At 42.5% G+C, this 12,092-nt stretch overlaps 1 protein-coding gene across 1 annotated transcript; it reads right to left on the minus strand.

The window, feature by feature from the left end:
- Positions 1 to 516: 516 nt before the first annotated feature.
- Positions 517 to 1,785, minus strand: LOC310856818 (mannose-1-phosphate guanylyltransferase regulatory subunit alpha-A-like; the record flags this gene model as incomplete). The annotated part of the gene is made up of 1 exon (XM_083762310.1): positions 517 to 1,785. The coding sequence occupies one exon, from the start codon at positions 1,783 to 1,785 to the stop codon at positions 517 to 519; it is 1,269 nt and encodes a 422-aa protein (XP_083618436.1).
- Positions 1,786 to 12,092: the final 10,307 nt, after the last annotated feature.

The following is a 12,092-nucleotide window of genomic DNA, read 5'->3' on the forward strand; positions in this document are numbered from 1 at the left end:
CCCTGCCCCCTGCTATTCATTTCAATGGAAGTTGCTCTGTGGTGTTTTGAAGCACCCGGAAGACTGCCGGAAGTACCATTATAACTCAAAGGCTCGAGCGAGCGGAAAATGAGAGTAGTCTCAAATTTGAGGTCAGGGTTGACGCCATAGAGTATAAAGAAGGATAGAGACTGAACCGGCGCGATAACAGTGACATTTCTATGTACCTTATGAAATTACTAAGGTTAGGGTTAGTACGCTCCCTTTATACCACATCATGAAAAATAAGACAGGGGAAAGTTTTATTTTAAGCCTCTACGGCTGAAACCTTTTTAACCACTGGCACAGTATGTGTATCTACTTGCATCTTTTAGGAGCAACAAGCTGCAAAACAACCGAAAATGTTGGTTAATATTGCAAATGTTGCAAATGTTGGTTAATATTGCAATTAAGTAATATACTGTATGTCGCCTTCCTTGGGAAGTTGTAGGAACTTCATTTGTATGGGAGCACGTCACAGTATGGGAATCACTGACTCTAGAGAATAATTTGGTTTTTGAAGCTGCAGTTGAGGTCTTTGTGCGGAAGGACAATGGAGTTGAGTATAATCACCTCTGCGGGGATGGCCACGTTACATCCCAGAACAGTAATTGAAGGTGTGAGTTTTCCATCTCTAAACAGGGTCTCACTGTCAATCTTTGCATAGGGATCATTGGGGTCGGGATTGCTTGGAGTTCCCTCCACCCTCGCCCACTTTCCAATGGTGCTATCCCATCCCACAATGCAATTCAAAACACAGCTGTGATCCTGTAGAGTTGCTCCATGCAGGATGATGGATTCTCGCACTCTAACTCCAGCACCAATAGTTACTCTGGGTCCTATGGAGACATTGGGACCCAACACAGCAGTGGGGTCTATACTGGCTGTAGGATGAATATAGACGTTACCACTTATTTGGGGGCTGCTCCCTTTGTTTGAGGCCAGTCTTGTGGGGTGAATTTTACGGTACTGGTTGAGGTACAGGTGGCTGGCATAAATTGCAGAGCCGGCAGTCTTGATCTGGCTCCAGAAGCTGAGGGTCTTGTAAACGTACAGCTTGCCCTGTCCTGCCAGGGCAGGGAAAACGTCTTGTTCCAGCCGGATGGCTTCAGCCCGGTGCCGGCAGTTAGAGGGCTCCTCTAACAAAATGTTGTGTTGATTCTTCTGGAAGATGGCACCGATGTGCTGGAAGATGTCTGGGGTGAACATGTAGATTCCACAGTTGATGAGGTCACTCACGAAGGTGCTTGGCTTCTCTACATAATGCAAGACCTTGTTTGTTTCTTGGTTTTCAACAATACAGCCATAATTCAAAGACTGCTTCTTGTTTGCTGTTGTCCCCAGGATAACAAAGCTGCCAGCTTCTCCGTGTTCCTTTTGAAAGTTGAGCATCTCTGGCAAAGGAAACTCTGAACAGACATCAACATTCATGACAAAGAAAGCCTCTGGACTGCCTGAAAGAATTTGATCTCTGAAGTGATAAATGCCCCCTCCGGTGCCCAAGGCAGCATACTCTTGGAAATATCTAATGGAGATTTTGAATTCCTGCTGTGCATTTGTCAGGAACCTGGTCAGTTCTTCATTTGGTTGATAAAAGCCGATAAGCAAGATCTCCTTCATATTTGCTACCTTGGCACAGGCTTCAATGTGATGCTGGAGCATTGGCACTCCGGCTAGTGGAAACAAGGGTTTGGGAACTTCAAATGACAGCGGCCTAAATCTTGTGCCTTTGTGGGGACCTCCGATCAAAATCACTGCCTTCAACATGTTGATTTGCAAGTGTGACAAAAAGTGACAACTAAATCAGCTGTTGCTTCATCAGAAGTCCTTTAATTGGAAAAGTACAACTGTTTTATATTGTATTAACTCTGTGGGTTTTCACTTATATAAGATGTGTGACGTCACTATACCCAAATTAGTAATCCACACCCAGCCCTATACATGGATTGGAATCGTTAAGAATCATGTATAAAGAAGATTTCAGAGAACACACCAATAGGCTTTTTATGGTCAGGTGTTTTGAAAATCATGGATTTGGTTGAATTACAAACATTATTAGTGGTGTTCAGAGCGAAAACAGATCATTACCGATACAGTTACAGAAGTCATTTGTGTTTAGCTCAGAGGATGAGGACCATAGAAGAAGACTGATTTTAAACATCTGTAAATAAATATGAAATTAAATTAAAGTTTAACATAGGATAGTATATGATAGGATAGGATGTCTAACACTGCACTGTTGAAATGATCAAAGATATTCTCTACACAAGTTAGCCTGACTTTTGGCAATCACAGCGCTGATATCAACGGCCGGGAATTCAGCCAGTCACAGTGTTGATATCCACAGGCCCAGAATTCATCCAATCACAGTGCTGATATCCACAGGCCCAGAATTCAGCCAATCACAGTGCTGATATCCACAGGCCCAGAATTCATCCAATCACAGTGCTGATATCCACAGGCCCAGAATTCAGCCAATCACAGTGCTGATATCCACAGGCCCAGAATTCGTCCAATCACAGTGCTGATATCCACAGGCTCAGAATTCAGCCAATCACAGTGCTGATATCCACAGGCCCATAATTCATCCAATCACAATGCTGATATCCACAGCATTGAACACAACTTTGTGCACATTTTGGGTGGCCAAGTCATAGACCATGACGTATGCAGAGTATGCGGAATTGTCGTTTACGCCTGTGCTTTGTGGCCATGATACATCACTGACTTTACCTCTGCGTTTTCAACCCAGCAATGCATTGTGGGTCTTCGACTACTGGCCAATCACATCAGGGCTCTAGCTATCAGCGCAGGCACACTTTAGCATCACGAAGATGCCAAAAGCCGCGAGCGGCAGGCGTCTCTTCCGGGTTTTTAGACAGCTGGTGGATGGAAATTAAGCTCCACCCATGCGGTGTGCTTACACCCTATGTGATCCATCCATGATAACGCGTCACCCCACCCTTAAAACACGGTCAACTGGCCAAAGACAAATCGCAGTCTGCCTTCGTTAAAAACATACGTGTGGAGATGCGCAGGTTGCGCATCACTACTCGGTTTGTGTGTGTGTCTCACTCAGATCGCACTGCCACATAGACGTGTGGTGTGCTCTAGACGTGAGCATGCCGAAGGCTAGTTGTACATATAATAGTATAAACTACTTATTTAAATGTAAACAATAATACATTGTATGGTCCGGGCCGGCTAGAGTGCATATTAATGAATTGCATAGGTAATTAGGTATATATGTTGCAAACGTTCTACTTGTATACTGTGCTGTTTACTTTTTGTGTGATTTACTGCCACTTAGGCCTTGTATGTGTATTGTAGGTGATATGTACAGTACCTCAGCCTAATTAGTCATTCTCCACACCTGGTTTAGGCTCACCAGGTGAGTTGATTAGGGGATTAGTTTGGTTTCTCAGCCAGTTTAGTTCAAACCAGCACTATGTCAAGAGCACACTGCATGTTGACTGAACCTTTCTCTCAGGCCTTGGACAGGATAAGTCGGTAAGTTTGTGTTTCAGTTTTACAAAAATTCAGTGACCACCAGTAAAAACCTTAACAAAGCCAGTGTCTAAGGAGTTTTATTGGGAGCACTTTTGTTAAGCCATACATACAGACTACCCGTATAGTAAGGGCAGAACATATACCATAGTCATATGTACCATTATATATCAGATTAGGCCTATATTTCATCTTTTTGTGCATATTGTGTCTCATTTCCTGGCTAGAATGACTACACTGGCAGCACTAGAAGATTTTAGCCAACCATCATAGTTCTCTCTTGAGAGCCATTTGGGCATCAATAAAATAGATTTTTAAAGAGTACAGTAAATGTCATTTTTGACTGGTGCAACCACTCCCTTACGGAGCTATGTGTGTGGGGGGCTGGGTGGGTGCCTGCTTGGCTGGGCACGAAAACAGCATGGTTGTTTTTCACCACCTGTGCGCAACCTAACACACACAAACACACATGCACATTAACTGTATATATGATGATTTCGGGTGTGCCAGTACAATACAGTACAGTAAGGTAGAGGGTACAGTAGTAGAGGGGATGGCACACGCACACGGTAACTCTGTCATTTCTCAACCGGTTTTCTCCACAATTACAGAAAGGGATGTTGCTGTTATTAGTTTGGACTCTCTCCTGTGACCAATCCGGTGTGGTTAACCTGTCATGCCTGACAGGTTAACCACCACCACGATAGGTTCCAGGGTCACTGAATCACTAAGCCACTCCACCACGTCAAGGTCACAGCAAAAGGAGTGGAAGTGGCCCTCAAAAGGGCCGGGGGGGGGGGGGGGGGGGGTACAGGATATTGAGCTCTCACAGTGACATGAGGGAAAAGTAGTTTGCCACAGCAGACTCCCGTTCCTCCATGATCTCCTCCTTCTCCTCCAGAAGCGCCTGCCATTCATCCGCATTGATCCTCAACTGCTCCTCCTCACTGCACTCTGACAGAGTCGCCTTCTCCACCTTACGGAGAGAAAATAAGTCATCCACACGAGACTCTCATTCCTCCATCCTCTCCTCAAACTCTTCCACAAGCGCCTGCCACTCATCCTCCTTGATCCTCCACCTCTCCTCCCTGCACTCCTCCGTCTCTGCCAGGTCTGAGTGGTCGACCACAGCATGGAAACTACCGGAGTAATAACTTCGTGTCACCGCCATCATAATGGATACAGTAGGTCTTATCCTGCTAAGGTTCTGATCTGTACTGTCTCTCCAAAATAAGTGATATGTGTCAGCCGTGTACAGCCAGGCTTTATTCTGTTGGCTGCCCGTTGCCCATTGGCTGATGCCTATAGCAACGGTTTGTGTACAGAATGCTCTGACGTCAACCATATCAACAAACAGCTGCAGGTGGATGACGCAAGACATCAACACTAGGCTTGTGTTGTCATGGCGACATCTCCACAACTAGAAAGCCTGCAGTTTCTATTCCCCATCGATGATGTCACTGGTGGACGGGTTTCTGAACTGCCCCACAGCCCTCCTATGAGACACAGACTGAGTAGGAAAGAAATGGTGCCATTTTATCATGATTATTAGTGAGGACCTGTTATATGAAGATAGGTTGAAAAGTGTGAAGTGGTCCTTTAAGAAATGTGAATCTCTTGACTCCTTCAAAACCTTGTCTTCATTATGACCTGTTGTAAGGGCATGCAGGTGCAGATCCCTGTCTGTGATTAGTGTTAGGCAGCATTGAGTGCACCTGGGTGAGCTAAGCTCAGTCAGAAGTTCAGAACAAAAGTTTCAGTGGTGTAAGGAGCTCTTCCTACGTCAAACAAGAGTGCATGTCCTTTATAATAAATTAGTATAAGAAATAAAACATAACTAACTCGCCTAAAATAATTGGCAGAAGGCGCACACGGTACGTTACATGTTATTTTGTTTGTCTGTAAACAGTGTTTTGTAATTCTGTCGATCGTTTTGATTGTGAACTTGTGAATGTGTACATTTCATTGTGTATGTTGGCCTATTGTGATTGAATGTGGAGTATTTCATAATATGGACATTTCATGATTCATGGACATTTAAAAAGGCATCAAAACAGGACATTCATATTTCATGTTTAATTCATTGTGTTAAAAAATATATTGTTTGTTTTGGTTTTCAGTTTTTCACGTTGTCTTGGGCTATAATAAATTGCCTTGAGATATCAGTTGGAGCTTTGTTATTCTGCTGGTTGAAGAAGCTTTAGGAGCGGTTTAGTCTCACATTTCCTGGATAAATTGACTGCTGGCAGCATTGCGAAGACATACTGTACTGTGGAGCTGAAACTTGGCAACAGAAACTTTTAATCAACCATATAGGCTACTTCATGTCTTGAGAGCAATTTGGGCATTTCATGTTTATCCCATAGTGAACACCAATTACAGAAAGGGATGTTGCTGTTGTTAGTTTGGACTCTCTCCTGTGACCAATCCGGTGTGGTTAACCTGTCATGCCTGACAGGTTAACCACCACCACGATAGGTTCCAGGGTCACTGAATCACTAAGCCACTCCACCACGTCAAGGTCACAGCAAAAGGAGTGGAAGTGGCCCTCAAAAGGGCCGGGGGGGGGGGGGGGGGGGGGTACAGGATCTTGAGCTCTCACAGTGACATGAGGGAAAAGTAGTTTGCCACAGCAGACTCCCATTCCTCCATGATCTCCTCCTTCTCCTCCAGAAGCGCCTGCCATTCATCCGCATTGATCCTCAACTGCTCCTCCTCACTGCACTCTGACAGAGTCGCCTTCTCCACCTTACGGAGAGAAAAGAAGTCATCCACACGAGACTCCCATTCCTCCATCCTCTCCTCAAACTCTTCCACAAGTGCCTGCCACTCATCCTCCTTGATCCTCCACCTCTCCTCCCTGCACTCCTCCGTCTCCGCCAGGTCTGAGTGGTCGACCACAGCATGGAAACTACCGGAGTAATAACTTCGTGTCACCGCCATCATAATGGATACAGTAGGTCTTCTCCTGCTAAGGTTCTGATCTGTACTGTCTCTCCAAAATAAGTGATATGTGTCAGCCGTGTACAGCCAGGCTTTATTCTGTTGGCTGCCCGTTGCCCATTGGCTGATGCCTAGAAACGGTTTGTGTACAGAACGCTCTGACGTCACCCATATCAACAAACAGCTGCAGGTGGATCACGCAAGACATCAACATTAGCCTTGTGTTGTCATGGCGACATCTACACACGACGCTCAAAGGACACGTTGTGCCAGGTAAATAATCATGGTGACGTGTGTCAATATTTTTCTTTGTGTTTTGTTTTGAAACGTTGCTGTTAGCATGCAAGCTAACTAGTCTCGGCTGTTTACGTTTTGTTTGTGAGGGCATTAATTATGGTGATATATGTATATATTTTAGACATTATGTGATACAACTTATTGTGTTTTGGGTAGGTGCCTTTTACGATGTTTTCTACAGTAATGGATGTTTAACATTTCAGTCAGCAGAGATTTGTTTTAAATTGTTTATAGTAGGCTACTTGCCTACTTTGATGAACATATTGTGTTGCTTATAGGCTAGTGAGCGAAAAACATCTTCTCAAATCAGCTTGAATAGACCTGTGGCATCAAGTAGGCTAACTGCTAAACATTCTTGTCCTATGGTGTGCATTAGATAACGGTCATATAAAGCCATGTCCAGGTAGTCACAACTTCACAAGTGCTTGCCATGCCTTATGGGTTAGATAGCCACAAGGGAATAGACAAGATAAAAGCCAGTAATCTTTCAGAGTTCCCAAAAATGTTGCCAGCTCCAGTCTGTGTCTTCCAGAATGTTTGTGGGAGTTACTGATTTTGACTTTGGGCCAGAGCTGTGTAACTGTCATACCACAATAGTACGTGTATAATGTGCTGTAAATGAGAAAATATAAGTGTCCCCACTTTGCCTGTATTCACATTCACCATGCATATTATACAAATGTATTTATTAATATTAACTAAGCTGATATTCAAAAACATGTACACTCTTGACAAGTTTGGCTAGTCAATTCAAGAAAAGGTGTGTCAAGGACTCCTGATAGCATCAACATCAATGGCCATTTAGACATAGGCTATAAAGGTACTATAACGGTACAACAGTCATGCTGCTTCATCATGTAAACATATTTACAATTCTCTACGACACATATGCATTATGCAACAATTTGATGGCGGCCAAACCATCCTGTAAATAACACAACAAACTATGTGTGGAACTAAAATTAACATCTCAGCATAAATTGTACTTAAAAGCCGGAAGTTAAAAACACTAGAGATGTAAATAAACTAAGCTTTCAAATGCAGTCTCTGTTCTGAGATGAGAGATTCAGCACCATGGACAGTGTCATGGACAGAGCAGAATTGTATTCACTGAGAATTTCACAGAACTTTCTTTTTCAGTTCATTACAGCAAGGTCTGTTCCAGTTGAAAAGCTCTTTTCAGTTGAACTTATTGAAATACTTTGCAACAATATGAATAAGTCCGACCATAGATCACTGATGACTTAAAACCACATCAGCCTGGATCAAATGGCACACAGCAATACAGGTCTTACAGATTTTCAGGTAGTCCTCTCAGGGCCTCTCTGCATTTTCAAAGCATTCCTTGCCAGAGGTGTGTGCATAGTTTTAGAGATCAAAGTCGTACGATTTGTCACACACGTTCTGCAGTGAAATTTGTTCTCTGCATTTGACCCATCTCTTGGAGCGGTGAGCTGCAGCCAAGGAGCGGTGAGCCGCAGCCGTGCCACGCTCGGGAATCATTTCATTAGTTGATTTAACCCCCCCAATCCAATCCTTTGATGCTGAATGCCAAGCAGGGAGGCATTGGGTCCCATTTTTACAGTCTTTGGTATGACCCGGCCCAGGGATCGAACGCCGACCTCCCTGTTTCAGTATGGACACTCTAAACACAATTAAGGCCACTATCTGGTCAAAGACAGATGGATTCATACCACATGCCTTCAATGCCATATTGACATCCTTTAACCTACATGTGACATAGATAGATAGATAGATAGATAGTTTATTTGTCTCGGTCATGGTTTATCCAACATTTTTACATACAAGGAAAAGGGGTTGACATGATACAGTTGACCGAAAAGGAAAGGGCTGAAGCCGAAGCTTATTATGCCCACCTTTTTGAGATTTCAGTAATCTCATATAAGGAAACAAAGACTAAATAAAGAAATCCGTTTTCAACATTGCTGCATTTCTAATGAAAAGGATTAAACAAAATCATGTAGAAAGAAAAAGTCAAAAACATCTGATCAAAAAATCTGGTCAAAAAGCACTACTTCTACCACTTAGTGATAATGATAATTGTAACAATGATGATGTTACTAATAATAATTATTCACTTTTTTCTTTTATAAACATACATACATACATTTGCCTATCAGACAAATTAAATGGAAAAAACAACATCAAATGTCTTAAGGTGTTGGGCCACCAGGAGCTGCCAGAGCAACTTCAATGTACTTGACTTTGGCCTAGATTCTACAAGTCTAGAACTCTACAGGAAGGATGAAAATATTCCTTGATTTGGTGTTTTGATGATCGTGGTGGAGAGCTCCATGTGTCTCAACAAGTTTGTCCAAAATCTGCCATAGGTGTTAAATTGGGTTGAGATCTGGTCACTGTAAAGTTATAGAACATGACCCTTTAATGTATGATTGACTGTACCTTGTGCTGTTTGCATTTCTATCTAATGAAGTATTCAATCAATCCATTCACACATCACTTTTATACCCATCAAACCGTTCAGTGACCCCTCATGGCCTGTAGATGGTGGCATTTTCATTCTACAAGATTCCACTCACATCAGGATAGAAATGTGTCATAGCATAAAAGTGATCACTCAGAATAACTATTTGTTTTTTGTTTATTAATCTTATGGGTTTTTCTGAGCCTTTATTTGATAGGTACAGTGGAGAGAACAGAAAACATCAAGCAGGGGATAGACATTTAGCAAATAGTCCAGAATATGTACTGTACACATAGACTGTAAAAAATATGGACAAAGCGTTCCCCGGGTCTAACATGAACGTAAAATGAAGCCTGTAATAATATGCTAATTCCTGATGTAAGTCGCCATCTTTGGTACCAGCTGGCCATTGGCTGGCTCCGTTTTGTATACCAGCTGGTCATTGGCTGCCCAGACAACGAGGCGGGACTTCCCCCCTTCTTCTCCGTTGGTTTTTATTTTGACTCGAGTGGGAGGGGAATCCCGATCATAGACTTTAATGGTAGCCACGCCCCTCAGAACATACGCGATGTTTTTTTTTCTTTATGGTCATTTTTTTAATTAATGGGACCATAATTTTCCAAAAAGAATATTATGACATTAGAAATGAGACTTTAAACTAGTGACTGGAAGAAGAAAGTATTCATGACCATGTTTATTAAGGTAATACAGTCTAGGTGAAGTTGGGCCAAAATACATGGGCCTCTATGGAGCTATGGGGCTTTTTGGGTCCGGTCCAGCGCCACAACAGGCCATTATATGAACTACCGATTTCAAATGAGGCTTCACGAAATATCTGGCTGACTGCCCCCCTACTGTACACTGACCAGTATCATTTGTTGGATTTAGCAACTCTTCCAGAGCAGGCATGCTGTACAATAGTATTTATTAAATAATAGAAAAATTTATATAGCTTAGCTTTTTGCTATAAACATAATTATGACAGGTGACAATGTATTCATTGTTATAATGTTGTGTGTGTAGTCTAGTCATCTTGGTTGTGTTAATGGTTTCTGTGCTGTTTAGTCTGCCATCTATTGTCAGATTGAGGTAATGATTTCAACTTTACCACATAATGACATTCCTCATGGAATCTTAAAGGTATATTCAGTGATTTCACTCAAAAAACCTTAGGTTTCATTTTTGGCTGTGGGACCCAGCCTTTCGCCCAATCAGGATAGAGAGTCAAAAACGAAACCTAAGGTTTTTTGACCCCCAGGGGTTAACTGGGGACAGGGAGGAACTCCTTATATGGCCAGCACACTCTATAGTAGGGAGGATTATCACAACAAAACAAAAAAATAAGTGATATTTGAAATAAGTGAAATCACTGAATATACCTTTAAATTTACTTTGTGACATAATACTGTTTTCCAAAAGATTGCTTTTTTTCCACCAACACTGGACATTTTCAAAAAACAGATTGTCCTAATCTTGCTCTCCTCTTTGTCTCACAGTTGTGTCCTCTGAAAATGTGTTCCAGTCAGGAGGTTTGGGAGTCGTTCTCTCAGTCAATGAAGTGGTGGAATTTGTCAAGAGCTCAAATCAGAAACCTTCCAGGTATAACGGTTGCTACACACTTATGTAAGGGCAGCCTTGGAGACCGTAGGTGTTTTATTAACATGAGGGGGGTGGGAGGGTCAGTTCAGAATAATCAGTAAAACAATGGGAAAATTACTATAATGCTTTTCATAAAAATATCCAAAACAAAGCCATTCCAAATCAGTCTATGCAGTTGGCTTATCATCAACCTGGCGTGATATTATAGCCTAGGTGAGTCTTGGGCAGGGTTTTCCAATCACTTCCCAACTCACAGCACTAATGTAACCCAGGGCCGGATTTAGCCAGCCCCACTAAGGTGGGCAGACAGAATTTGGGGTGTCAAACCCCCGAAATGCATAGAAAACTATGCTATCATCATATCAGTTCATCTATCTTCTCCTTCTTTGACCAACAGTATGCTAACCCAATTGCCCTTCCTGACACTGCCCTCTGCATTTACCCGGGCTTGGGACAACTTGTGCAACACAGGAAATGCTTTCTCGTATGTCTTCATGTGTTTAGACACAGTGGCCAGGTCTGTTTCGTTTGGACAACATAACTTGGCCAACATTGGCTTTGCAACAATGAGTTCCCTTTTCAGAGTTGCGTAGTCTGTTCCAGTTCTGTTCACATTGTCTATGTATTTGTTATAGATTTCTCATTTGCCAAGATGACCAAGTTCTTTTTTCTTTCGTGCGACATGGTGCGACGGTAGGGGGTTAGGACACGTGCCAGTGTGGAGAAGGAACTCTCACATGAAGCTGAAGACACACCAATTACAAGGGCTGTCACATACAACTTGTGCAACACAGGAAATGCTTTCTCGTATGTCTTCACGAGTTCCCTTTTCAGAGTTGCGTAGTCTGTTCCAGTTCTAGTAAGAGCATGCAAAGGCTCCAACAAGGTGGAGTCTAGAAATCTCTCAGAATGGGGTACAAGGCTTGATATGGTATATGATATGACATACTTTTGACTCCACTACCTTTCTAAGCCTTATATTTCAAATAGTGAAACTAGCAGATCAACAAACTCGCAGTTTCTTTTTTAACGTCTACATTTTAATATAGACAGAGTTTTAAAGGCCTGCACACTTACATTATTGTAAAAGAAAGCACTCCAGTACTTCAACTCACGTATACTTTTGACAGATAATATTCCACTTGAGTCTTACTTTGACTCAAGTACTGGGGTTGATTTGTTGTTGTTGTTGTTCATCCATGTCTATGTATTTGTTATAGATTTCTCATTTGCCAAGATGACCAAGTTATTTTTTCTTTCGTGCGACATGGTGCGACGGTAG

This window comes from Protomyctophum parallelum (assembly GCF_964188405.1).
Source record: "Protomyctophum parallelum genome assembly, chromosome: 1".
Classification (NCBI taxonomy): domain Eukaryota; kingdom Metazoa; phylum Chordata; class Actinopteri; order Myctophiformes; family Myctophidae; genus Protomyctophum; species Protomyctophum parallelum.